The sequence below is a fragment of the Aspergillus bombycis genome, assembly GCF_001792695.1.
Source record: "Aspergillus bombycis strain NRRL26010 chromosome Unknown contig00038, whole genome shotgun sequence".
NCBI lineage: Eukaryota > Fungi > Ascomycota > Eurotiomycetes > Eurotiales > Aspergillaceae > Aspergillus > Aspergillus bombycis.
Genome location: NW_019170040.1, coordinates 103,215 through 126,739, shown reverse-complemented (window position 1 = coordinate 126,739; position 23,525 = coordinate 103,215). Strand labels below are relative to the sequence as shown.

Genomic DNA, 23,525 nt, shown 5'->3' with positions numbered 1-23,525 from the left:
ATACAGAACACCGCTTGGCCAGTGCCGACTACAGAAAAGAAGAGGGAAAAAAAAAGGACGCTAATAATAATTACCCGGTTTAATTAAAGCAATGGAAATCGCCGCCATGGTTGTTCTTTCAACCCTCCTCCTGTCGTTCCCCTCCCATTCCCACCGTTCGTCGTTCTCTTTCCATTCCTTCTCCCGGGTGGACATCAAATTCCTCGTGCGGCGTGATCGCACATCCAGTCTTTAGTTCGGATATCGTCACTCTTTTATATTTGGCTGTTGGTGAGAGAGAACCGATTGTTCGTCGTATTACCGACCCCCCTTTCCCTCCTTATCTGAGCCGAAACAACTCGTCGACTTGAATCCGGGGTTTAGCTTTTGCGTGTTCCACTCTGTTTTATATATCATCCACAATCACTTCGAGGAACGGGAGGGGTTTCTGAGACTAACTGTACCTTCCCACCATGTCGCTCTTCACCGTACTGGCCCTGTTGACGGCCTTCGTCTGTTCGGTGACCGCTCAGACATGGACCGACTGTAACCCTCTCAACACAACCTGTCCCGCAGCGCCGGCTCTGGGTACTAATCACTCTTGGGTCTTCAATGAGACTATGGACGACAAGATTTGGTCGGTTACGAACGGCCAAATTGACTGGAAGGACACTGGCGCCGAATTTTCCATCAAAAAGAAACTAGATTCTCCGACGCTGCAGTCGAACTTCTTTATCTTCTTCGGCATTGTCGAGTCCCACGTCAAGATGGCGAAGGGTGGCGGTATCGTCAGCAGTGTGGTGCTTCAGTCAGCCGATCTGGACGAGATCGACTGGGAGTGGGTCGGCTACAATACCTCTGAGGTCCAATCTAACTACTTCGGCAAAGGCAACGACACCTCGTTCAGCCGTGGTGGTTTCCACTATGTGGAGAACGCCGATACAGAATTCCACAATTACACCACCTACTGGACTCAGGAGAAGCTCGAGTGGTGGATCGACGGCAATCTGGTCCGCACGTTGAAGCCTGAAGATGCCCTGGATGGCAAGAACTACCCACAAACGCCTAGCAACGTTCGTTTTGGTATCTGGCCTGCCGGTGATTCAAAGAACGCGCAGGGTACAATTGAATGGGCTGGAGGTCAGGTCGATTATGACGCTGGCCCCTATACCATGGTTGTTAAGAACGTGCGCGTGCATGACTTCCATACTGGAAAAGAGTACAACTACACCGATCACTCTGGCTCCTGGGAAAGTATTCAGGTTGTTGAGTAAGTCTTTCCCCTAAGCCCGAACATCTATGGCTTGGTACTGACATTGAAATTAGGGGTAACTCCACTACCGTGGACCAACTGAACAAAGAGCCAGAGAAGTCTCTGGCGGAGAAATGGGCAGACCTACCCACTGCGGCTAAGACCGGTGTTTACTGCGGTGCCGCAGCTGCTGGAGTTCTTCTTATCGCCGGAGGCGCCCTTTACTTTGTCAGGCAGCGCAAGAAGGGACGTCTTGAATACGCCCTCGACGACGCTAAGTGGAACACTGAACGAAATGAGATGAACAACCTGCAAACTACCTGGAAAGCAAGCGAATGGGGAAATAAAGGTTACCAACCGGTGAACTAGCCAAAACTTCGTCAGAGATACCTAGGGATACGACAACATTATCCCTGCGTTGATGATGAGAACGAAACAAAGAATGTTTTTCAGATGTCTTCTGCCACGCCACCTGCACAGAGGGTCTGCCATGCTGGGTCCTTGTGCATGTCACAGCAGAGGTCGAGCGAAATGATCTCGCGCCAGCTTTGCTGGCCAAAGTTGCGTGGGTTGGTTTTCAATCTCGGGGTTTCGGCGTCGTTTTGGCAGAGCGTATTGGGCTCATGATTTACCTTGAAATCCTCTTCCCTATTCTTCCAATTTCATGTCTATATATATACCATTTACTAACTTTTTGTATCGTGTTTTCAACTGGACACTTTCATTGATTGTATATACCAATCTGCATTGTATATCCAATTCCGCAGCCTTCTATTTTTTTTTTCATTAGATGGTGTATGGCATATATAGCCACCGCCTGTCCTATCCCATAAGTTCCTCTTGGATAATCACATCTTACTTTGCCTATTCAGTGTTGAGCTTGCCCAACGCTTTCAAGCCGCCTTACGAACTAATGGTGATGATCGTTACTTGTACACAACATCGAACTCAAGGATTGAAGATGTCTTTTGGCCCGTCCACCAAAGTTCCACAAGGGGAAGACGATCTAGTGAATGAACCAAGAGTGGGAACTAAGGGGTACTGTGCAGGAGCTGATCTGAACGTATAGCCGGCAGCCTATAGCCACTTCTTCTCATCCGAACCTAAGGGTTTAGGCATGATATCCCAGCCAACCTTGACCCCTTGAATCGAGGCGGAATGACGCACAGCGGTCATTTCACCAAAACCCGTTGACCTTGTCTCCAGATATTCCGGAGGTACATCGGCAGTGCACGTATAGTCCTGTGACTGAAAACCATCTCTGCCGGTGAACTGTCCAAGAGACCGCAGGTATTTCATTACCCCAGCAAGGGAAACATTGACCTCCCATGAACCGCCCTCTGTAGCCTGCTTGTACAGAGCAGCTTGAACACCTGACGCGAGGAAGTAGCCTGCTGCATGGTCTAAGGCTTGGCATGGCATTGGTCGCGCAGGCTCCCCCGCACCGTAATGCTCCGCTTCGGATACATTCATACCGGAGCATGTTTGAACCAGTGAGTCAAAACCACGCTTGTCTGACCATGGACCAGAAGGCCCATATGCAGAGAGATTGGCACATATAATACCGCGATGCGAGAACCGCTGAGCGAGTACCTCGGGCGAGAGACCGCGGGCAGCCAGACTACCCGGTCTATACCCTTGAATGACGACGTGGGCGTCCTCAACAAGCCGGGTAAGATCCTCACGGCCCTCCTCTGCCAGCAAATCAAGATGAACTGTTCTTTTCCCGCGACCAAGGTCACGATCCAAAACTGGAAGGTCCGGAAGATTTGGACTCGTCACCCAGAGAACGTCTGCGCCGTGAGCAGCCAATGTTCTCCCAGATAGCGGCGCGGCGATCACCCGAGAGAATTCCAGGACTCGAAGGCCCCGGAGAGATTTGTCGGCATTAGCTGCACGCATCTCTTGGGGAAGGCCAATAGGTGCATCCCCGATCTTCCGAAGGAGAATAGGGAAGTCGGCAATGGCACGTGCCTGCGGGAGGGCGTCCCATTCGGAGTAGTTGCGAAGAGCAGAGATCACCACGTTCGCCTCAAACGCAGCAGATTCTAGGTCCACTGAGCGCCACGACGCGATTTTGGAAGCAAACTCAGCGCGGGTGACATCCGGTGAGCATCCAACAAGAGCCGTCGCACCGTTGTGATGGTTGGCAAAGGAATCGTGCACTCGCACATATCCATCTAAGGATTTGTGCAGCCCACTCAGAGGACCCCATGTGTCGGGTAAAGACTGACCAGAAAACGAATAAAGCCTCTCCGATTTGAATTCGATCACTGCATGCCGCCGAGGAACTGTTACCACTGGAGTGGACATGGAATTGCGAATGGCGTGAATTTGAGCTGCAAGCAACGCGGAGAGACTGATTGTTGCCTGAGCAAGATCTGCTATCTTAAACGACGAGGGAAGACCTAGCTCATTCCCCTCGATATGAAGAGACCGAAGCGCCTCCTCAGGCAGACCCAACCCTTTCCATATGTACTCCACCGTGTCTGTCGCGGTAAAGGCGGTCCGGTCAGTGGCAGACGATTTAGTCGAGTAATTGGCTGAAGCACCACCGACGGTGTTCTCGAAAGTCATGATGTTCAGTTTGGCAGAGGTCCTAGTCAAGTACCTGAACGAATTGAGTATTCGGTTCATCAGACTCGAATGTTGTGAGAAATGAGAGAAATGCTCGTATCTACCGTCCAGTCACGTTGTCTGAAGGGCGAGTCACATGCTTTGTTGAGTTTTGGTAGTTCGACCCATCAACTTAATATATACGATGATTGTCTTGTCCGGAAGAACGGCACAACTCCATGACTCAGGTTCTGCCTGTTTCTCACCTCGGCATTCGGTGGAAGTGGCCGAGCGGTGATAGGAATAATATGCATTTCGATGCTCTCGCCGATCGGCTATTTCCTGGCCCCGCCGAGCATGGTCTCTGATAGCCACTGTTGGTCAGTCAGTAAATCGAGCAAGAAACAACTAATTAAATATCCCATTGGCTTATCAATATGCACACAGAATGAGAAATTTCCAAGTCGTCCCGCTGAAACCATGCCTGACGGGGAAGCCATTTGGCTTCGCATGGGTGAAAGACCCCGTATAGGCACGAACAATGGCGGAGTATCTTGCTTCCGCTTGTCATGTATCAAGCCGACTACTTTCTGTGAGGATCACGATGGATTCAACGGTGAAACACGTCTGACCCTCAACGACAACGCCACGTTTGATGCGGTCAACATCGTCAGTAATTGCTGCAAAGACAGCCCTAAAACTCATGCATATATGACCGAGACAGCAAACTTCCTTCTGGTAAAAGCCGGCGCGAAACATGTCCGATCGCCGATGAGAAGTTATGCCTCAACGCTTGTACAACCGGCGACGCCCCTATTCTGTTCTTGAAGCCAATATACTTTGGACCGACCCGTTGTTGTACTGATGGTGCTTCTCGTCGGCGCCACACAATCACCTAGAGCATAGAAGTAAAGCGAAACCATCACTTGCCGGGGCTGTACCTTGTCAACGGTAAGGCTGAGAGAGCGATGGCTCATCTGTTAATGGTTGATTCATAGAACAAACTGTAAGACGCCCTTCATATTGTTTTATAGGATCACTTATGTGCGCTCTTAATTTCAGAAATCTTACCTTTCTCTCTAATAACTACTGGTTGCCTCTCAGCCCGCTTTCCTGGTTTAACAAGTCTTATACCAACAGCATTTACATGCGAAGCTCAGAGTACACACTTAGTTAGCAGTCACTGATCCTCCGTCCCGAGATATTAAAGAACGACCTAATATCGGTCCCACTCGCTATGGAAAAGACGAAATACATCCCAATTCCAGAGCCCAGAGGCCTGCCTCTGTTGGGAAACATCCTGGATGTTGATTCTGAGGCACCGGAGAAAAGCTTTCAGCTCCTGGCGGAAACCTATGGTATATCCCATCAAGCACACATTCTACTGCTCTGGCTGCCGTAGCTATGCTCTATCGCTTTATACCAAGTATATCTTTTAGCATCGCTAATGATACGCGCTATAAGGTCCGATCTTTCGGCTGCACCTCGCTGGAGCATCAAGAGTGTTCATAAGTACCCACGAGCTCGTTGATGAAGTTTGTGACGAGGAACGATTCACAAAGGTTGTGACCGCTGGATTGAGGGAAATTCGAAACGGCGTTCAAGATGGTCTTTTTACGGCGGATTATCCTGGGGAAGATAACTGGGCGATCGCACATCGCGTCCTGGTTCCAGCTTTTGGGCCGTTGATGATTCGAGCCATGTACGAAGGTGTGTTATTCACCGCGTCAAACGCCACATGCTAATCGGAAGCGTGACCACATATAGACATGTACGATATTGCAAGCCAGCTTGCTCTGAAGTGGGCACGACAGGGGTCAGCTGCTACTATAATGGCCAATGAAGACTTCACTCGTTTGACGCTGGACACTATCGCGCTCTGTTCCATGGGGACTAGGTTCAATTCTTTCTATAGTGAAGATTTGCATCCTTTTATCAAGGCAGTGGCTACGTTGCTGCAAGGATCTTCCGATAGGACTTTCCGTCCGACACTTCTTAACAGCCTACCTACGAGGGAAAATAAAAAATACTGGAGTGATATCAGTCTTCTACGAACTTTGTCTCAGGAGTTGGTTGATGCACGGAGAAATAATCCAGAAGACAAGAAGGACCTGCTTAATGCCCTCATCCTTGGCCAAGATCTTCAGACTGGTCAGCATCTCAGTGACGACTCAATTATCAACAATATGATAACATTCCTTGTCGCGGGTAAGGGCGTTGCGCCTATGCGTCAGTTTGCTACCCTTATGACTGACCTTTCGCATAGGTCACGAGACAACATCTGCCACATTGACATTCCTTTTCTATTATCTGCTGAAAAACCTGCATGCATACCAGAGGGCACAAGAAGAGGTCGACACAGTAGTCGGTCAACGGAAGATTACAGCAGAGGATTTGTCAAAATTGCCTTACATTGCAGCCTCACTGAGAGAGACACTGCGACTGCAGGCTCCAGTTCCTTTAATCGCTTTTCATCCCCACCCCGCTAAGAACCATGAGGATCCAGTAACTCTAGGGAAGGGCAAGTATGCTTTAAACAAGGATGAGCCAGTGGTTCTTATCATGGGAAAGGTACATCGGGATGCGAAAGTCTATGGTGACGATGCCGAGGAGTTCAAGCCAGAGCGAATGCTGGATAAAAACTTTGAAAATCTGCCTAAGAACGCGTGGAAGCCATTTGGAAACGGTATGAGAGGATGCATCGGTCGGCCATTTGCCTGGCAAGAGATGTTGCTTGTGGTGGCCGTGTTGCTGCAGAGTTTCAATTTTGAGATGGAGAATCTCAGCTACAATCTTCGAATCAAGCAGTCATTATCAATTAAGCCAGAAGGCTTCTATATGAAGGCAACGCTTCGAAGAGGTCTAGATGCGGCCCAGTTAGCGAGCTTCTTGAACGGCGGTGGCGAAATTTCGTCCAATGCTCTTCCGACACTCAATGGCGAGAAGAAATCCAATACAGACGTGCGATCTCATGTGAAACCTATGCATATATTCTTTGGTAGCAATACTGGTACCTGTGAGGCTCTGGCTCAGAGGCTAGCTAAGGACTCTATGGGATACGGTTTTGCGGCCAAGATTGAAAATCTGAACTCAGCCATGGAGAAAATTCCTAGAGACAGCCCTGTCGTCTTCATTACCGCATCGTACGAGGGACAGCCTCCGGATAATGCCGCCCATTTCTTCAAATGGCTGAAGGGACTAAGGGAAGCCGAGTTGGACGGAGTAAACTACGCTGTGTTCGGATGTGGTCATCGTGAGCTACCCTCTGCTTGATGGATGCCATTCAGTTGCTCTGGAATGTGTATTTGCTAATGAGCTGAGACTATCAGATGACTGGTCAGCCACGTTTCTTCGCATCCCTAAAGCTATCAATGGTCTTATCGAGAAACACGGTGGAATCCACTTATGTGACATGGGTGTGGCTGATGCCGCCAACTCAGACATGTTCTCTGACTTCGATACCTGGAGCGAGTCCATCCTCTGGCCGGCAACCAGTTTGAAGTTTGGCCGTGAACCACCAAAGGGAGATGTACAAGCCAAGTCTGCCTTACAGGTCGACGTAACTTCAAGTGTGCGAGCTTCCACGCTGGGCCTTCAGCTGCAGGAGGGATACGTGCTCGAAAACACGCTGCTCACAACGCCCGACGTTCCAGCCAAGAGGACGCTGCGATTCAAACTACCACCTGACACGACCTATCAATGTGGAGATTATCTCATCGTATTACCCGTAAACCCAGCTCATGTTGTTCGCCGCGCGATCCGCCGGTTTAACATATCATGGGACTCTATGCTTACCGTCTGGAAGCCATCGCATGCTCCAGATGGGATCACGAACATGCCTCTAGAGACGCCCATCTCCGCCTTCGAGCTCTTTTCCACGTACGTGGAGCTGTCCCAGCCAGCATCCAAGCGAGACCTGACCACCCTCGCAGAGGCAACTACCACAGATACAGACACCCAAGCAGAACTGCACCTTCTCGCCTCCAGTCCTAATCGCTTCACTGAAGAAGTCATCAACAGCCGGCTAAGCCCCCTCGACATCCTCACACGCTACCCCTCCATCAATCTACCACTGAGCACTTTTCTCGCCATGCTACCCCCCATGCGAGTCCGCCAATACTCGATCTCATCATCCCCACTAGCCAACCCAGCAGAATGCTCCATCACCTTCTCAGTGTTAAACTCACCCCACCTATCAACAAAGAACAGGCAATTCGTAGGTGTCGCATCAACCTACCTCTCCTCACTCCAACCAGGAGACCGCGCCCAGATCTCCATCCGCGCCTCAAACAACAGAGGCTTCAAACCCCCGTTGAAAGAGGAAACACCGTTGATAATGGCATGTGCAGGAAGCGGTCTAGCCCCCTTCCGCGGTTTCATCATGGATCGCGCGGAAAGGATCCGTAGTGAACTCTCTTCCGACGCTGACCATTCTGACACAGGAAAACCAGCGAGAGCTATATTATACATCGGCTGTCGCACAAAGGGCAAGGACGATATCCACGCGAGTGAGCTAGACGAATGGAGTCGGCAGGGGGCTGTGGATATCCGACGGGCGTATAGTCGCCCGAGTGATGGGTCACCGGGGCGTCATGTCCAGGATCTGATGTTTGAGGACCGTGGCGAGCTACTTAAGTTAATTGACCAGGGAGCACGGATCTACGTGTGTGGCGGGATGAATGTTGGTCAAGGCATTCGCCAGAGATTCAAAGATATGTTCATGGAGAGATGGCTGGAGAATGGGCCCGATGGGGATAAGGAGGCGGCTGCCGAGGAATACTTGGATGGGTTGAAGACCGAGGAGAGGTATGCGACGGATGTGTTTACGTAGTTCGTTACTGCCCTGGCCCCTGGGGTCGTGATCTTGGTATCTATCACACGGTCAAATTGACATAGAATGGGTGTTGGACATTTAGTTGGACTAATGGGAGTTGCTTCTGGGTATTTCAAGCACCCTTGTTCTGCTGCGTTCATTGCTATCTCTCCCCACACGGCATTTGCCGAGGACACCCTATTCCCTCTTCTGGTAGTCCACAGGCGCATTGACTATACCAGATATCAGAGACTATATCAACTACTACATAGCCCATGTAATAAACATACATACCCTACAACCCACACACAGGAAGTAGGACCAAACAGCATCTTCATTTCACCAACTAACTACATACAATACACACAAACCCACCCCAAACCACAAACATCCACCCGCATAACTGCCAATCCCCTCAAACCCAACTCAACCCCCTACTAAGACCTAATATCCACCGTACACGCATGCCCCTCAGAAAAGAATCACCTAAGCAAAGAAAGGGAACGAAGCCCCCCCACTAGGCTTAGGGAAAGAGCCCGACGGAGTGGGACGAGGACCGCTTCCGCTGCCAGAGGGCTGGGTTCCAGTCGGCTTGGGGCCGTGGCCCTCGCATGGTGGCCCTTACCGCCGTGGTGGCCTTCGCCGTGGTGGCCGCCGGGGAAACCACTAGGGAAACCACCGGAAGGAGCAGGACCGCTGGGGGTAGGGAAGTCGGGCTCGCCGCTGGGGGCCGACGAGGGCGCTCCGGAGGGCGTCGGGAAGGAGGACTCGTCGTCGTTGTCGTCACCTTCATCGGTGCCCTGGGACTGTTGTTTCTGGAATCCGCTGAAGGAGGAGTCACCGAAGGGAGAGCCGCTAGAAGGTGATCCCGATGGAACGGGGAAGCCGGAAGGAATGCCGGAGGGAATGGGGAAGCCGGATGGGATACCGGATGGAATGGGGAAGCCGGAGGGAATAATGCCGGAGGGCACAGGGAAGCCGCTGGGGTCGGGGAATTGGAAGCCCTCGTCCCGCTTGTCGAACGACTGTTCGGGGAATCCTGCTCCGCCGGAGGGAGTAGGGAAGTCAGGCTGTCCGCTGGGAGCAGGGAAATCAGGCTGTCCGCTGGGAGCAGGGAAGCCAGCACCGCCGGAAGGAACTGGGAAGCCGCTGGGGCCGGGGAAACCAGCGCCGCCGGAGGGAACGGGGAAGCTGGAGGGGAACGTTCCGCTAGGACCAGGGAAGTTACCCTCGCCGCCCTCCTGGGGCTGGCCCTCGGACGGAGTGCCGGACGGGATGGGGAAACCGGATGGCAAGTTAGGGAGAGACTGACGGTCGCCGCCCTCGATGTGCTTGGGCAAGGCAAGGGCACAGCCCACGAGGCCAAGAGCAGCAGCGTTGGAGAACTTCATTTTGGATAGTGGTTAAGGAAGGAAAGTAATTAAGGTATAAGATATGGGTTCAAAAGGAATGCGTTTAAGGAATGCCAGATTCACTTAAAAAAAGCTGATGAGGTTGATCCTGAACAAGAGGTTGAAAGCCATGGGGGAGTGGAAGGGCTTTATAGATTGCGACAACCAGGGGGCAAACGAATGCCGATAGCTTTGAAGCAGCTGATGAAGAGCGGTTAGCCAGGAGCACCTCATCAAAGTCGGGGGTAGATCCCAAGCTCGGACTGCAGGGGTTCGATTTCAGGCACGCCAAACCTAATATTGAGAAGTGGAACATCGTGGAACCATGTCAGAATCAGGTTGAGTCCTGTGTATCATTCCCCAAATGGGACTTCTTCTCCACGGCCTAGGGGCGTTCGGGTAAAATTGCCTGTAGCCCTAAGAAGTGTAGTCGGACGGCAATGGTCGTCTTGTGAAGGTTGCCAGTATTCCAGTCGAGGTTGACATAAGATCCAAGAATACTCCCACAGGGTTCAACTTGAGTATACCCTGAGTGTACCCTGAAAACAAGGGTCTTGTATACGGGGGCAATGATGAAATCGCACACCATCCTGCCCAAATCGACATCTAATTCTCTGGTTCATGACGTGATTTGAAGCCATCTGGAAGCATTGGGAGTCACGCCCTTACACTGGGCCAGCCAAGCCTGAGCTCGCAATGTTTCCTCTCATGGAATTCGAGACGGAGATCCTTGTGTCTATGAAGAGTAGACCCACCGAGAGACAATTGACCACCAATCACATTGAAAGCCCAATGGACTGCTGCTGAGATCGACATTCTAATCCACCACAAGGCGTATGGGCCAGCGAATTATCCTATTGGTGCAACCGACCTAAACTTCAGACGACCTCTGTTTGAGCCCCTGGAAAGGGGTGTGGGACAATCCGAAGCCATCTTCGTCGAGTCCACGTCAGGCCATGTGGTGCGAAGTCGGCACTGGAGAATTTCTTGGCACGAGTAACCGAAGTTAATCCCAACTAAGAGTACGTAGTCCCGACGATCAACGGCTCCATCTTGCAGCAGCCACTGGACCAATGTGGCTGATGGCCCGACAGTAAGTCCTGGCCAGAGTATCGAGGAAAACCGACATGGCGGCTATGAAACGGGCTATTCTGGCCTAGAAACGGTCGGGACTGTTTTCCACGACCGTTATTGGAGGGTGAAGGCGCGTATGGAGTCGGGAATTCCGAGTGATGGAATAAGATGGCGTTGGGAGTCAGAAGTAGATTGAATTGACTACGCACGGGAAAGGTGGAAAAAGCACGCACGGACGGCTGCCTGAGCCTTGAGGCCGGAGCCGGGCCGGGATCCTTGCAATCGCCCTGACTCTATCCCCTTGTATGATATGTCGCTTCGAATGCCGGCACCGAGCTTAAGTAGTGGCCTTGATTCGGCACATATGCCCTGTGGATCTGTTGGGTAAACGGTTCATTGCCTATGAACTAACTCTGTTCTCGCCAGGATGTCCTATTCAGACAGAGGGACCTCCTACAAGTCCCCAAGTATTGCCTCTCTGCCATTGAAAACATGCCCTTTGCTCCATGGTATGTTCCTGGATCTTCACTAAATGCCTGATCTAGCAGTAAAACATTTCACGCATTATGCCGCACATAACGTCTCGTCCGCCGTAAGCGCCATCGCATCGCACAATCGAGTATAAAAGTCAAAGTCGTCGTCAGCCATAGGTCTCCACTGCTAGCTCAATAATGAAACAATCGAATTGAAGCGACTTCCCGCCACTCTTAGACGAGGTATCCAGTATTCATATCAACGTTAACTTTAGCATAGATATGTTAACTCCTTATCTGATCCGTTCAGGCCCCGCCAAGCCTCTGGGATCTCATTCCAAATGGCAAGTGCCAACAAGAAAGGCAATGGGTTAGTCCAATTTCTGGACTTAAGGTCTGGACTATTGGACCCAAGGTTGACGGACCGATGTTGAAGTAATGGCCGTTTCGGATTTATTGCAGAGAAGAGTAAGGATCGTCGAAGGGAGATGATCGTATAGGTGGAAAGCTGAAGTTTAAGGGCGTTTGGCACGGATTTAGATTTATGCACGGAGGAACAGGTACTATCCCTCTGTCATATCGCTAATTTTGTCTGACACGCCGGTTCTTTCTGACGGCAGTTGGCGTGCTTGCCAGCTTGTGTGGAGTCAAATGGCGAATAAGCATATGCAAGGTAGAGTTTTTAGTCACAAAGTATGGGTGAATATCGGAACATCGAATCAACCATCTCTTAACAGGGATTATTTCGGCTCTTCTCGAGGCGAGGTGAGTTACATAAGTGAATCTCGTCGTTTTCTCCGAAAAGAGTATGGCTGCGAGTGAGGTAGTCAGGTAAAGGCCAAAGACTGGCCTGAAGGCTAACCAGCTAGCGTGGGCTAGAATTGCAGATCAATCGACCCAGTAAGGCTTTGGTCTGATATCATCTTAGCAGACTTCAGAGTAGCATCGGGCTCTGCAAATTGACACCAAACAACAATCCTGTAAGGCAGGTAGTTGTACACTTCCTTTATTGGAGCCCAAGACGTGTGAAATGCTAAAGATAGAATTGTTACCACACCTAGCTGCAGCACCATTGTGTTAGATGGCCTTCAGCCAGTCACCTTCCTCTGCTGCACTGTAAAAGCTCGGGCCAGAAATTCCACCCGGAGCGCAACTGAATCCGAGATAGATTGGTGATTACGCGGCTGAGGGAACACACCGCAAACACTGAATTGTTTTAAACATTTCACCATTCTCCATAGGATTGACCGTGGCACTTATTGCGAGGTCTGTATCACAGACGGAGATTGCCACAACTTACAAGTAACTCACGAATGGAACATCATTGTCAGCCACTGTCTTACAGACCGTTGTTTTGCGCTGCATTCATTGGAACATATTAAAATCGAGGCATGGTGAAGATACTGTCAGCTGGTCATTCCAAATAGTAGCCGGATCTGTAGCACCTTCATAATTCCAGCGATATTATGTGAACAACCACACTCCTGGGTCATGCCGATTATCTTTTTAACAAAGGTAGAAGTCAACTTGCGTCATTATATGTTGGGATGTCGAGTTCGCCGTAGATAGATGCCCTCGATATATCAGTGATCGAAAGTGTACGAGTAGATATGCTGGAATAGACCACTTCCTGGGTGTCTGTGCAGCATGGATAGTCCTTGGTTAGCTTCTGGCGAATGTACTAGGGCGGATAGCCAACAGAATCGCTCTTACGGTTGAATAACACCGGAGTATATTTCTTTGATAAAGCAAATTAAGAGGTTTATCTCTCGATGACTAATCCTCGATGGTCTAACGGTCATGATTTCCGCTTGTCATCTCTTCCGAGAACAAGCGCGGGAGACCTGGGTTCGACTCCCAGTCGGGGAGATTTTTTTTACTTCCTACGGATCTTGATAACTGTTGTTTTTGTTGCCAGTAACAAACAGTTTCTCTCGTATTGCGCTGTTAAGGGCTCTGTTGTGGAATTGAGTTTTGACATTCTTCTCTTTAGAGGCTACATTTCATTGAACTCATGGCCATCATTGGTATGGCCACCCTATAACCCCGGCCTTCACTCGGTCGGGGACTCGGAGCTATGGGAGATCACCGGATTGCAACTAATTTATACTTACGGAAATCGTTGAAACCATGGCGTATCATCATTTCATCTATCGAGCTATCTAGCCCTCTCGAACTTCATTAAACTTTTATAGGCGCAGAGTGAAATTCGCATGTTTAAAACCGCAAGTCCCAACCAATCTGAGGCCCAATCGTGGGCAATCCATCAGCCACGCTCTGCACGTCCTTATCTCCGCGACCACTCAAACACAAGACGATGTCCTTGCCAGGTCCCAGCTTCTTGGCTGTCTGGATGGCACCCCACACAGCGTGAGACGTCTCCAGCGCGGGAATGATGCCTTCCAACTGGCTCAGCAGACGGAAGCCCTCGAAGGCCTGGGCATCAGTGGCCGACAGGAACGTCGCCCGCTTACTTTCCTTCCAGTGAGCCAGTTCCGGTCCAACTCCGGGGTAATCCAGCCCGGCAGAGATGGAATGGGTGTCGGAGATCTGGCCGTGCTGGTCCTGGAGGATGTATGTGCGAACGCCATGCAGCACACCGACGGAGCCACCAGTTAATGTAGCGGAGTGTCGGTCCGTGTCGAGACCGTCTCCGGCGGCTTCTACGCCAACTAGTTGGACAGAGAGGTCCTTGGAGAAGGGGTAGAACATGCCAACAGAGTTAGAACCTCCACCAACACAGGCAACAACGGCATCCGGCGACTTGCCCAGCTCTTGCATCTGAGCCTTGGTTTCATTACCGATCACACTCTGGAAGGTCCTGACCATCGTAGGGAAGGGGTGGGGCCCAATGGCAGACCCGATGATATAGTGGGTGGTATCCAGGCGGACAATCCATGCGCGGAAGGCCTCATTCACGGCATCACGGAGGGTACGCGATCCCGATTCGACGGGGATTACAGTGGCGCCCAGCAGGCGGATCCGGAACACGTTCAAGGCCTGGCGACGGACATCCTCGGCACCCATGTAAATGGTACATTTCATGCCGAATTTAGCACACACGGTGGCAGTCGCGACACCGTGTTGACCAGCACCTGTTTCAGCGATGATCTCTGTCTTACCCAACCGACGAGCGATCAGGATCTGACCCAGGGCATTATTGATCTTGTGCGATCCAGTGTGGTTGAGGTCTTCCCGTTTCAGCCAGATGTTGGCGCCGCCGACATGCTCGGTCAAGCGTGTCGCCTGGTGAAGGCTCGATGGACGGCCCATATAGGGATAGTACGACCGATACTCCTCCCAGAAGGTCGGGTCCTCAAGAGCTGTCTGGAAACCGGCCTCGAGTTCGGCCAGACACGTTGTGAGGGCCTCGGGGGCGTATTGGCCACCGAAAGTACCGAACCGTCCTGGTCCATCAGTCACGGCTGCTGCTGCATCCTCGGTCGGGGCGACTGCTTTCGTTTCGGTTGTCTCGGGGATTGTGCTCGTCGATGCGTCCCGAGTAACTTTCCTCTGTGTGATCTTCAAGCAGTAGTCCTCGACTGCCTGAGCGGCCTGTCCGGCCGGGGCGTCAGCCAGGATGTTAATCACCTGACTGCCGATGACAGCACCGTCGGCGATGGACGTCACGCTCAGGAAATGCTCGCGCGTGCTGATTCCAAATCCAACAGCCACGGGGACATTGCCGGACAGCCCCTTGACGCGCTGAATGAGAGCGGGCAGCTCTGTGTTAAGGGACCCCGTGGCGCCCGTGACGCCCATGCGGGAGACGAGATAGATGAAAGAGTCGGCCATGCTGCAGAGAGCCTTCATGCGCTGCTCTGTAGTTGAAGGAGCGATCAGCGGGACGTAAGAGAGTCTGTCAATGGCGTCAGTAAGCCTGTCACTTCCAAATTTCCGTATTCACGAGGGCAGTGCCACCCACCCCATCTTGGTACAGCCATTGCGGAAGCGAATCGCGTCTTCCGGCGGCAAATCCACAATAATGAAGCCGTTGACGCCGGCATCCTTGCAATCAGCCAGGATTTGGGACTCCCCGTAGCGTAGAAGGGGGTTGTAGTAGCCCATGAAGAGGACGGGGGTCTTGAGTCCTTTCCGGCGGGCCTCCCGCACCATCTCCAACATGGAGGTAATGGTGACCCCATTTTTGAGGGCCTTCAGGTTTGATTTCTGAATGGTGGGACCGTCCGCAATCGGGTCGGTGAATGGAAGACCCAGTTCAATAATATCTACGCCATTGATCAGGGTCGGTTGATCGAAAGGATGGAGCTAAAAAGGACTCACCGGCTCCTCCGGCCTGCATGCCCAGCATGATGTCCGGGGTTTCCTCCGCCGTGGGGAATCCGGCCGTCACATACGTGACCAGCGCGGGGCGGCCTTCTTGTTGGCATTGCGCAAAGGTTTGTTTGAGATGGTCCATGGTGGATTGATTGTCTGGTGGTGGTAAAAATTGGAACACGAGGGGCGATACTTTTTTTATGGGGACCAAATTAACTACGATGAGTCAACGTTCGCCGCAATCCACCATGAGGTTCCAGTTGGCGGAACGGGTCCATCACTGTATCGGCCCGTCAATCAATTGGTCCCGCTGCGATATCGGTCTGCCCCTTCTTCAAGAACACAGACCAGTTCTCTGCTGAAACGGTCAAGTATTTATAGTACTATCTTACCACCATCACCAGTCCCATCCACAAACAGGAAGTTAGGAACCTTAAAGTCTGATAGCCTTTTGGCTTTGAATACATCCTCTATTTCTGTGCGCTCAGGGCGAAACTCCAACGTCCGACTAGGATAACCTGCCCCGATCAGTAGACTAAATTATTCGACAATGATCAAGGACCAACAATAACAACTCCGTGTATTCGATTCCGGCGAGCTATTCAATACGACAGTACCGTAAGACGCCAGTCCAAACTAGGCAGAACAATAACCTGGGGCAGCTCCAACCATGGAAGAACAGTACCGTATTATATCCATTCCACCCACGAACATCTTGAAGTCACCGACACCCTCCGAACATATATACATACAGACAGTACTAGTAGGTACATCAAACCCATGACCCAATGCGACACCTCATCCAACACCTCATCCAGCGCATCTGGAGAAGACCAACAACACTCGCCTTCTTCTTCACCACAGTCTTCCTCGTCGCTCCCCTGTTCCTGTACCATCTCCTCGCCTACCCCCTCGCCAACGATCCCCGTCTCGTCCCCAGCGCATTCCGCACCGCCACGAACATCCTCCTGGTCACCGCGCATCCAGACGACGAGACCCTCTTCTTCAGCCCGAGTATTCTCTATCGCAGTGACGATGCGACCGTGACCCGGGCTTTGTTGGCGCTGTCCTCTGGTTCGTATCCATTCTCTTCATTCTCATACGAAAAGTCTCAAACAACCCCTACCCATCCACCCGGACAACATATCGGTCATAATCTAACAGCAAACACAACCAGGCAACTACGACGGCATCGGCAACACCCGCCACAGCGAGCTGCAACGCAGCTGTGCCGAACTCGGGGTTCAGCCCGAGCGATGCGTGAACCTAGATCACTCCGAGCTCCAGGATGATCCCCGGAAATGGTGGCGGGAGGATCTAATCGAGGAGCTTGTGGGGCAGTACGTCCAGAAATGGAACATTGATTTGGTGGGTCTCCTGATTACTTTCTACATGCAACGGTTTTATCACGGTTTTAACATATATATATATATATCCAACAGATCATCACCTTCGATAATGGGGGTATATCCGGACATGTTAATCATCGGGCGGTTAGTGCTGGTGTGAGGTTTGTTCCTCCCCTCCCCTTCCTCATCTTCTTCTTCTGCTTTCGTAGTTTAATGATAGGTTCTTGTCATTTTGCCATCGCAAAAAACAGTATAATTGCACTAACAGTAGCCTAGTAAATACATATCCCAAACCCCACAGGGTCCACCGACGTATTCACTGCAGACCAAATTCCTGCTCCGGAAGTATGCCGGTCTGGCTGATTTGATTCCGACGTCGATGTCCTTCTCCGGGCGTATTCTGCGGGCGCTTGTATCTTCCCCACCGGAATATGATGGCGTCAACGTCGACAATGGGAAGAGCAATACGATGCAGGATCCCTACGGGGATAGAGCGCTGTTGGTCAGTGACTGGCGGAGGTATTCCCAGGCGCGAAAGGCGTTTGGTCAACATGGGAGTCAGTATTCCTTTGATCGGGTGTTTTACCTGTTGATCAGTCGGTATATGTGGGTGAATGATCTGCGGAGGATGGTCCGAGTAGAATAAAATACAAAACGAGGTGAAGTATCGGATACTACTATTTCTTAAGGTTGAGTGGAGTGGAGTATAGGCGTGCAATGCTATGCGGATTACCAAAGTCCATATGTGGATACTGTATGTACATACATCATGCGAATGTCGCTCGTTGCTCATAGTAGACACAGTATTCGTGACGGTAGAATAAGAATGGATAGGAAAACCCCAAAAGAGTACCGTACAAATAATCACACGACCTTTTCAGAAATCTTAGATGGTGACGGCGACGTCTCCCTTCTCACAGAACGCCGTCGGGCCACTATAGACAACGAAGCCACGACACACCCACCCACTACAACCGCAGAAAGAACACAATATAGAACCCGTCCCCCGAACTCCTCCACCATCCGGACGAAAAGTGCATCATTCGCATGCCAAGACGAGGTCCCCAGATGTCGGAAGAGCGGGGTGTCCACCTCTCCATTTAACATATGCATATTCGGACGACCGGGGGTACCGGACAGGATACGGAGCGACGTTCGATTTGCCTGGGTAGTATAAATTGTCCTACACCGAACACCACTCAGCATACCATACAAGCATACCCCAACGAGACAGAAGGAAAAGAGAACTCACGACGCATAGTGACACCCGGTACTGAACATAACCGTCACATACGGAAACAGGAACCAGCGACGATTGAACCGGGGGAGGTTGTCAATCAGATCGCGGACAAAAGAGTTCTTCGGAGTGGAAAGGATCATGCCGATGGAGAAGCCGGCGGGGTAGGCGGCGGGCGCGACGAAGTCGAACCTGCGCAGGGGCTCGAGCGATCGCTTACAGACGAGATCGAGGTCTAAGATCGCGCCTATGATGGATATGCGCGTGTCGCGCAAAGGTCAGCCCCGTTCGCAATTTCCCTGAGGGGGGGTCATGCTCTGGGTGGGAAGGGCGTGCGCACCTCCGTGGATGTACAGAATCATGTAGCGCAGTGCATCTACCTTCTGGACGAGGTATGGGTAGCTGTTCCAGGTATCCTGGAGCTCGGGGAAGTGTTCGCGCACGAACTGATTGGCGGTTGTATCGTCCCAGGTGTGTGTCTTCCATCCGGGATGTATCCGCAGACACTCTTCCCTGGCGGTCAGCCATTCTGGTCGGAGGGCTGTGCCTCCGAGGTGGACGTGGTGGAGCGTCGCGGGCACTAGAGACGAATGTGGGAGAGGTTGTTCGCTATCGTAGGCGCGAAAAGTGACATCGAAGCCGTCGCGGTCATGTGAGAGAATGGACCCAGCAGCGGACTTTTGCCAGATGAAAGGCATTCGGAGGAGCAGACGCAGCTGGACCGCCAATGGCGACGTGAGGAAGAGCAGGAGCGACGCTAGAAGGCAGAGCACAAGTACTAGACGAACTCGCGAAAAACACATGGCTCACACGATCCTGTCTACGGTGGAAGGCTAGACTGTTTAACAATGGAGGCCAATTCAGCAGTAACAACTGTCAGTCAGGAGCTGTGGCGGGGAGCGGAGAGAAAGAAAAGTGGAAGGATGTGGTTGGCATGTAGAACTGGATACTGTTGCACAGCGACAAAGGGGAAGTTGGCATCTGGACGTAGGGGAATCTGCGCTTTCTGAACGGTGTCAGCATACGTAGATTGGCTGACAGTATAGAGAAAGGCAGCAACGTTCCTACTCCCGGATCCCACCATCCACCCAGTGTAACCGCCATCGAAGTGCGACCCTTTGGACCTCTCCGTCCACTAAGCTCAAGCTAAGCGTTGAGACAGCGTGGGCCTTGCTCATTCACTATTGCTAAGGCCCGTGTTCCCAATGGATGTCCTTTTGATTTCTGTTCCTTCGTGCACACATGCATTGATTCGTGGGATACATGGGCCAGTCCGTGGTAGACGGGGGCTGTGCCTATCTCCCTAATTCTGCTGTGTACGACGCGACTACGACTGAGTCCAGGATTACTCCTTGTCTCCGTAGTACGAAGGAGGCTATTTTCCGAAACTACGAGGGACGTCGTCGCACGATAGTCAGCTTCATTTACTGGTCATCAGGGACCATACCATCCGCTTTCACTTGAGACAGTACTGGATTGTTGTACGGAAATGAGTGAACGCTCATGCCGGCCTTATGCCTCCGGACATACATTGACTTCATCTCCAAATAAAGTGAGCGAACCCTATTGTATTTCTATTTGAATTAAGCCTGAAAACTAAAAATTAGTTGTTCGGAGTCCATCCCCGCGGTACACTATACCGGATATGGTAATGCCCAACCCAATATTCGAAGCTTAACCAGGAACCATACTCAAAATGCACTAGTCCCACGGTGCTGAGAATTCTCCTCAACAATTGGCCAATCACACGTAGATGGCAATCTTGAGCGACACGCTAAACCCTTTCAAGTATGAAAAAGCAAAACTCTGCTCCAGCGGTGCCTCAGGAACACACCAGTAGGATGGTTCGGCGATTGTATATCGAGTCAGAAGACTGCGTTGTTTTGGTCGACAATTCATGAAAGATACTATGCGGGGTGCTTAAAAGACATGAAAAAAACCCGGTAACTAACCATCAAATCCCTACATATTTAGGTCAATCGTCCAACTACCAACCCCTTATCGCCCCAGTCTTTGATCTTGCTCGGTGAATGGTCCTTGCTGATGCCATTGGGCTCGGTGTTTGCATCACGATAACCAAGAGGCAAAGGCCGAACGCCGACCAGATAAAAACCCACCACCAGTCGGGATCTCCACTGTAAGATACCAAATCCCAAAAATGTCGCCGAATAAAAGTGTCGCGGTAATCGGTACTGGCCCTGCTGGGGCAATTGCAGTCGATGCGCTAGTGCAGGAGAAAGCCTTCGACGTTGTGCGCGTGTTTGAACGGCAAGAAAAGGCCGGCGGATGCTGGTAGGCAAAGATCTGGAAACAGTGACGGTAGTACCAATGTGATTAACGGCCAATAGGGTGTCAAGAGAGAACGAGAAGCCGGTCCCTCTGGACATTGACAATCTCTCTGCAAGGACTGCAGATAGGCCGGTTTCAATCCCCGCCAATCTGCCCCGATATGTTCCCACAGTGTCTCAGCACCGCTACTTTGACTCTCATGTCTACCCCACTTTGCACGCCAATGTGGCTGCCTCGGTCATGGAGTACTCTCAGGAGCAGATTCCGGACATCCTCTCCGACTGGTCTGTTCACATCCACGGCCCGGACACGCCGTTCCGTCACCACACGGTGATAAGGCAGTATATCGAGGATCTCTTGAACCGTAATGGATATCAAGACCTCGTTGAGTACAACACGACCGTTGAGCGGGCAGAAAAGGACCCCAAAACCGGAAAATGGACACTAACGCTGCGACGCGCCGGCGAACCCAATGGCTTGGATTACTGGTGGACCGAAACCTTCGACGCTCTGGTGGTTGCCTCCGGGCACTATGCGGTGCCGTATGTCCCTGCCATCAAAGGATTGAAAGAATTCGCAGAGAAGTACCCCGGCAGTGTTGAGCACACAAAACAGTACCGGGGACCTGAAAAGCACAAGGGCAAGGTGAGATGTCTATCACTTGCAGAGACCCACTTTTCCTTGACCACATGGATGGCTAACAGGTCAACAGCGGGTAATTACCGTCGGGGCCTCTGTCTCCGCCGCAGACACCGCTGCGAGTCTGGTAAACCATGCAAAGGGTCCCATTATTGCCGTTGTGCGCGGAAAGTACAACACCTACTTTGGCGACGAGGCGTTCAAGCACCCTCAAATTGAGCGCCGCCCACCCATTTCGCATATAACCACCGAAAACGGGGAGAGGACGGTGTACTTTGAGGACGGGACGTCAGTATCGGACGTCGACCACATCATCTTTGGCACCGGCTTCACATGGACGCTGCCGTTCTTACCTGATACCCCAATCCGGAACAACCGTGTACCAGATCTCTATTTACACGTGTTCCACCAGCAGGATCCTTCCCTGGTGTTCTTAGGAGCGGTATGTTTCTCTGAAGTGTCTACTACACAAAACCCAATAACTGACTGGAGTAGGTTGGCGCCGGGTTGACTTTCAAGGTCTTTGAATGGCAAGCCGTGGCCGCCGCGCGCGTTCTGGCCGGAAAGGCACAGCTGCCATCTCTGGAAGAGCAGCGGAGGTGGGAACAGGATCGCATCGCAAAGAAGGGCGACGGTCCGGGATTCCTGATGATAAATCCCGACTTTGAGGCGTATTTCGAACAACTTCGACAGCTCGCAGGCGAGCCGGCCGAGGGAAAACCAGGACGGATACTGCCGCCATTCAAGCAGCAGTGGGTGGATGATTTTAATGCTGGACATGAACGGCGGATCCGCATGTGGAAGAAGGCCAATGAGGCTGGGCGAGTGAGTAAGTTATAGAGATAGATTTACATAGACATGAGCATAGATATGTATATAAATGAACTGAATATATTCCATTGATCTGAATTATTCCATCCATCTATGTCGGTTACTCCTAGTTGGATATGTTCAGTCAACCAACCAATCACTCAAGAGACTAGCCATTGAACATCTAGCTATGCAGGAGCCTCACCAATAAGGCCAGATCCGTACCGTATACGCCTGAAACCCTACAAAAACTCTATTATACGGATATGCATAGGAAAATGGCGTAGTACCATCATGAAACCAAAAGGCTATATACAAATAAAACGCTTACTAAACGTAGATACATATATCCCCAGAGTCCTTGTACGCACGTCCAAGATGCTCTGCTCACCATGTCCGGGCTGTGGTGGAGACTTCAACCTAGGCTGAATCCCCTCAGGTTACCGTATGACCATTTAACCAGCCTAGTAGAAGGCTATACTACTCAGCAATGGATTTGTTCGATGATGACATACTCACAGCTCTTGAGCCCCCCCCCCCCCCCCCCCCCTTCCAGTGGGGATACTTACAGGGTTCCTGTGAGAATTTTGCATCGCAGCCCGTAACACAGTTGACGCCCAGAGATGTTTAAGAGTGCAGGCCAAGACTTGGAAGAGCAAAGAGATGCTATCTGGTTTTGACACCATTCCGTACAATACGAGGCCTATGCGCAGCCTATAGTTGCGCTCTCAACAAAACACTACGCTGGCTATCAAGTGAGGTTCCAATCTTAACAATACGGCAAGCATCCACGAATCGGATATGTACTTCTTGCTATGCGATAATGGAATATGATATGTCGCCCCGGAAGACGTATATTAGCTTTGGACAAAGAGGTAGAAGCAAGCGGACAAAGATAGTCTAGTTTGGGCGCGGATGCGGAGGGTAGCTAGGGCTGATCTGCAGTAACTTTATTCTAAACCCCGGGGCGCATGCAACTTGATATTATGCGGTTTGCTGCATTTTAACATGTAAATATGTTTGTGATAAGGAATTTAGATTGCGAAAGACTACGCGTATAGTCCAACCCTTTTTATCATTGATTGAACAAGTAAGGTTCATTCTCCGGAGCTGCCATGGCGAAGAAAAAACTCTCCGTCAGGCACATTATTTGATTCCTTATGCTGATACTGCGTAACCACTGACTGTAAGCTGTACGGCGGCTTCTCCACAATAGAGCTAGCCTTAATGCAAGTTGGGCGTTTGCTATAAAGACATACAGGTGCTACTGAGTAGGGACAAGAATCTGGGCGTGAAGTAACTGCATCACTTCTCGTGCATACTTGAAATGGCGGTCTGCTGAAGACGCCATATACGAACTTTAATTTAGCTGCAGCTAAGCTCGA

At 51.2% G+C, this 23,525-nt stretch overlaps 8 protein-coding genes across 8 annotated transcripts; 4 read left to right on the top strand and 4 right to left on the bottom strand.

Annotated features, from left to right (window-relative positions):
* Window positions 1–452: 452 nt before the first annotated feature.
* On the top strand, window positions 453–1,600 carry ABOM_005502 (glycoside hydrolase family 16 protein; the record flags this gene model as incomplete). Its single annotated transcript, XM_022532631.1, has 2 exons — window positions 453–1,249; window positions 1,306–1,600. 2 exons carry the CDS (start codon window positions 453–455, stop codon window positions 1,598–1,600), a joined length of 1,092 nt encoding a protein of 363 aa, XP_022389531.1.
* Window positions 1,601–2,308: 708 nt separating this feature from the next.
* Window positions 2,309–3,868, bottom strand: ABOM_005501 (CAIB/BAIF family enzyme; the record flags this gene model as incomplete). The annotated part of the gene is made up of 1 exon (XM_022532630.1): window positions 2,309–3,868. The coding sequence occupies one exon, from the start codon at window positions 3,866–3,868 to the stop codon at window positions 2,309–2,311; it is 1,560 nt and encodes a 519-aa protein (XP_022389528.1).
* A 1,156-nt stretch (window positions 3,869–5,024) lies between these two features.
* ABOM_005500 (bifunctional cytochrome P450/NADPH--P450 reductase) lies at window positions 5,025–8,618 on the top strand (the record flags this gene model as incomplete). The annotated part of the gene is made up of 5 exons (XM_022532629.1): window positions 5,025–5,145; window positions 5,252–5,497; window positions 5,555–5,995; window positions 6,054–7,040; window positions 7,117–8,618. The coding sequence occupies 5 exons, from the start codon at window positions 5,025–5,027 to the stop codon at window positions 8,616–8,618; spliced, it is 3,297 nt and encodes a 1,098-aa protein (XP_022389529.1).
* A 464-nt stretch (window positions 8,619–9,082) lies between these two features.
* On the bottom strand, window positions 9,083–9,991 carry ABOM_005499 (extracellular proline-rich protein; the record flags this gene model as incomplete). The annotated part of the gene is made up of 1 exon (XM_022532628.1): window positions 9,083–9,991. One exon carries the CDS (start codon window positions 9,989–9,991, stop codon window positions 9,083–9,085), a length of 909 nt encoding a protein of 302 aa, XP_022389491.1.
* Window positions 9,992–13,755: 3,764 nt separating this feature from the next.
* On the bottom strand, window positions 13,756–15,958 carry ABOM_005498 (tryptophan synthase; the record flags this gene model as incomplete). Its single annotated transcript, XM_022532627.1, has 3 exons — window positions 13,756–15,397; window positions 15,464–15,767; window positions 15,823–15,958. 3 exons carry the CDS (start codon window positions 15,956–15,958, stop codon window positions 13,756–13,758), a joined length of 2,082 nt encoding a protein of 693 aa, XP_022389547.1.
* Window positions 15,959–16,604: 646 nt separating this feature from the next.
* Window positions 16,605–17,811, top strand: ABOM_005497 (PIG-L family deacetylase; the record flags this gene model as incomplete). The annotated part of the gene is made up of 4 exons (XM_022532626.1): window positions 16,605–16,890; window positions 16,994–17,184; window positions 17,259–17,326; window positions 17,442–17,811. The coding sequence occupies 4 exons, from the start codon at window positions 16,605–16,607 to the stop codon at window positions 17,809–17,811; spliced, it is 915 nt and encodes a 304-aa protein (XP_022389483.1).
* Window positions 17,812–18,029: 218 nt separating this feature from the next.
* On the bottom strand, window positions 18,030–19,205 carry ABOM_005496 (glycosyl transferase; the record flags this gene model as incomplete). Its single annotated transcript, XM_022532625.1, has 3 exons — window positions 18,030–18,348; window positions 18,418–18,649; window positions 18,743–19,205. The coding sequence occupies 3 exons, from the start codon at window positions 19,203–19,205 to the stop codon at window positions 18,030–18,032; spliced, it is 1,014 nt and encodes a 337-aa protein (XP_022389484.1).
* A 1,355-nt stretch (window positions 19,206–20,560) lies between these two features.
* Window positions 20,561–22,170, top strand: ABOM_005495 (monooxygenase; the record flags this gene model as incomplete). Its single annotated transcript, XM_022532624.1, has 4 exons — window positions 20,561–20,694; window positions 20,751–21,336; window positions 21,404–21,772; window positions 21,826–22,170. The coding sequence occupies 4 exons, from the start codon at window positions 20,561–20,563 to the stop codon at window positions 22,168–22,170; spliced, it is 1,434 nt and encodes a 477-aa protein (XP_022389485.1).
* Between the last annotated feature and the right edge of the window lie 1,355 nt (window positions 22,171–23,525).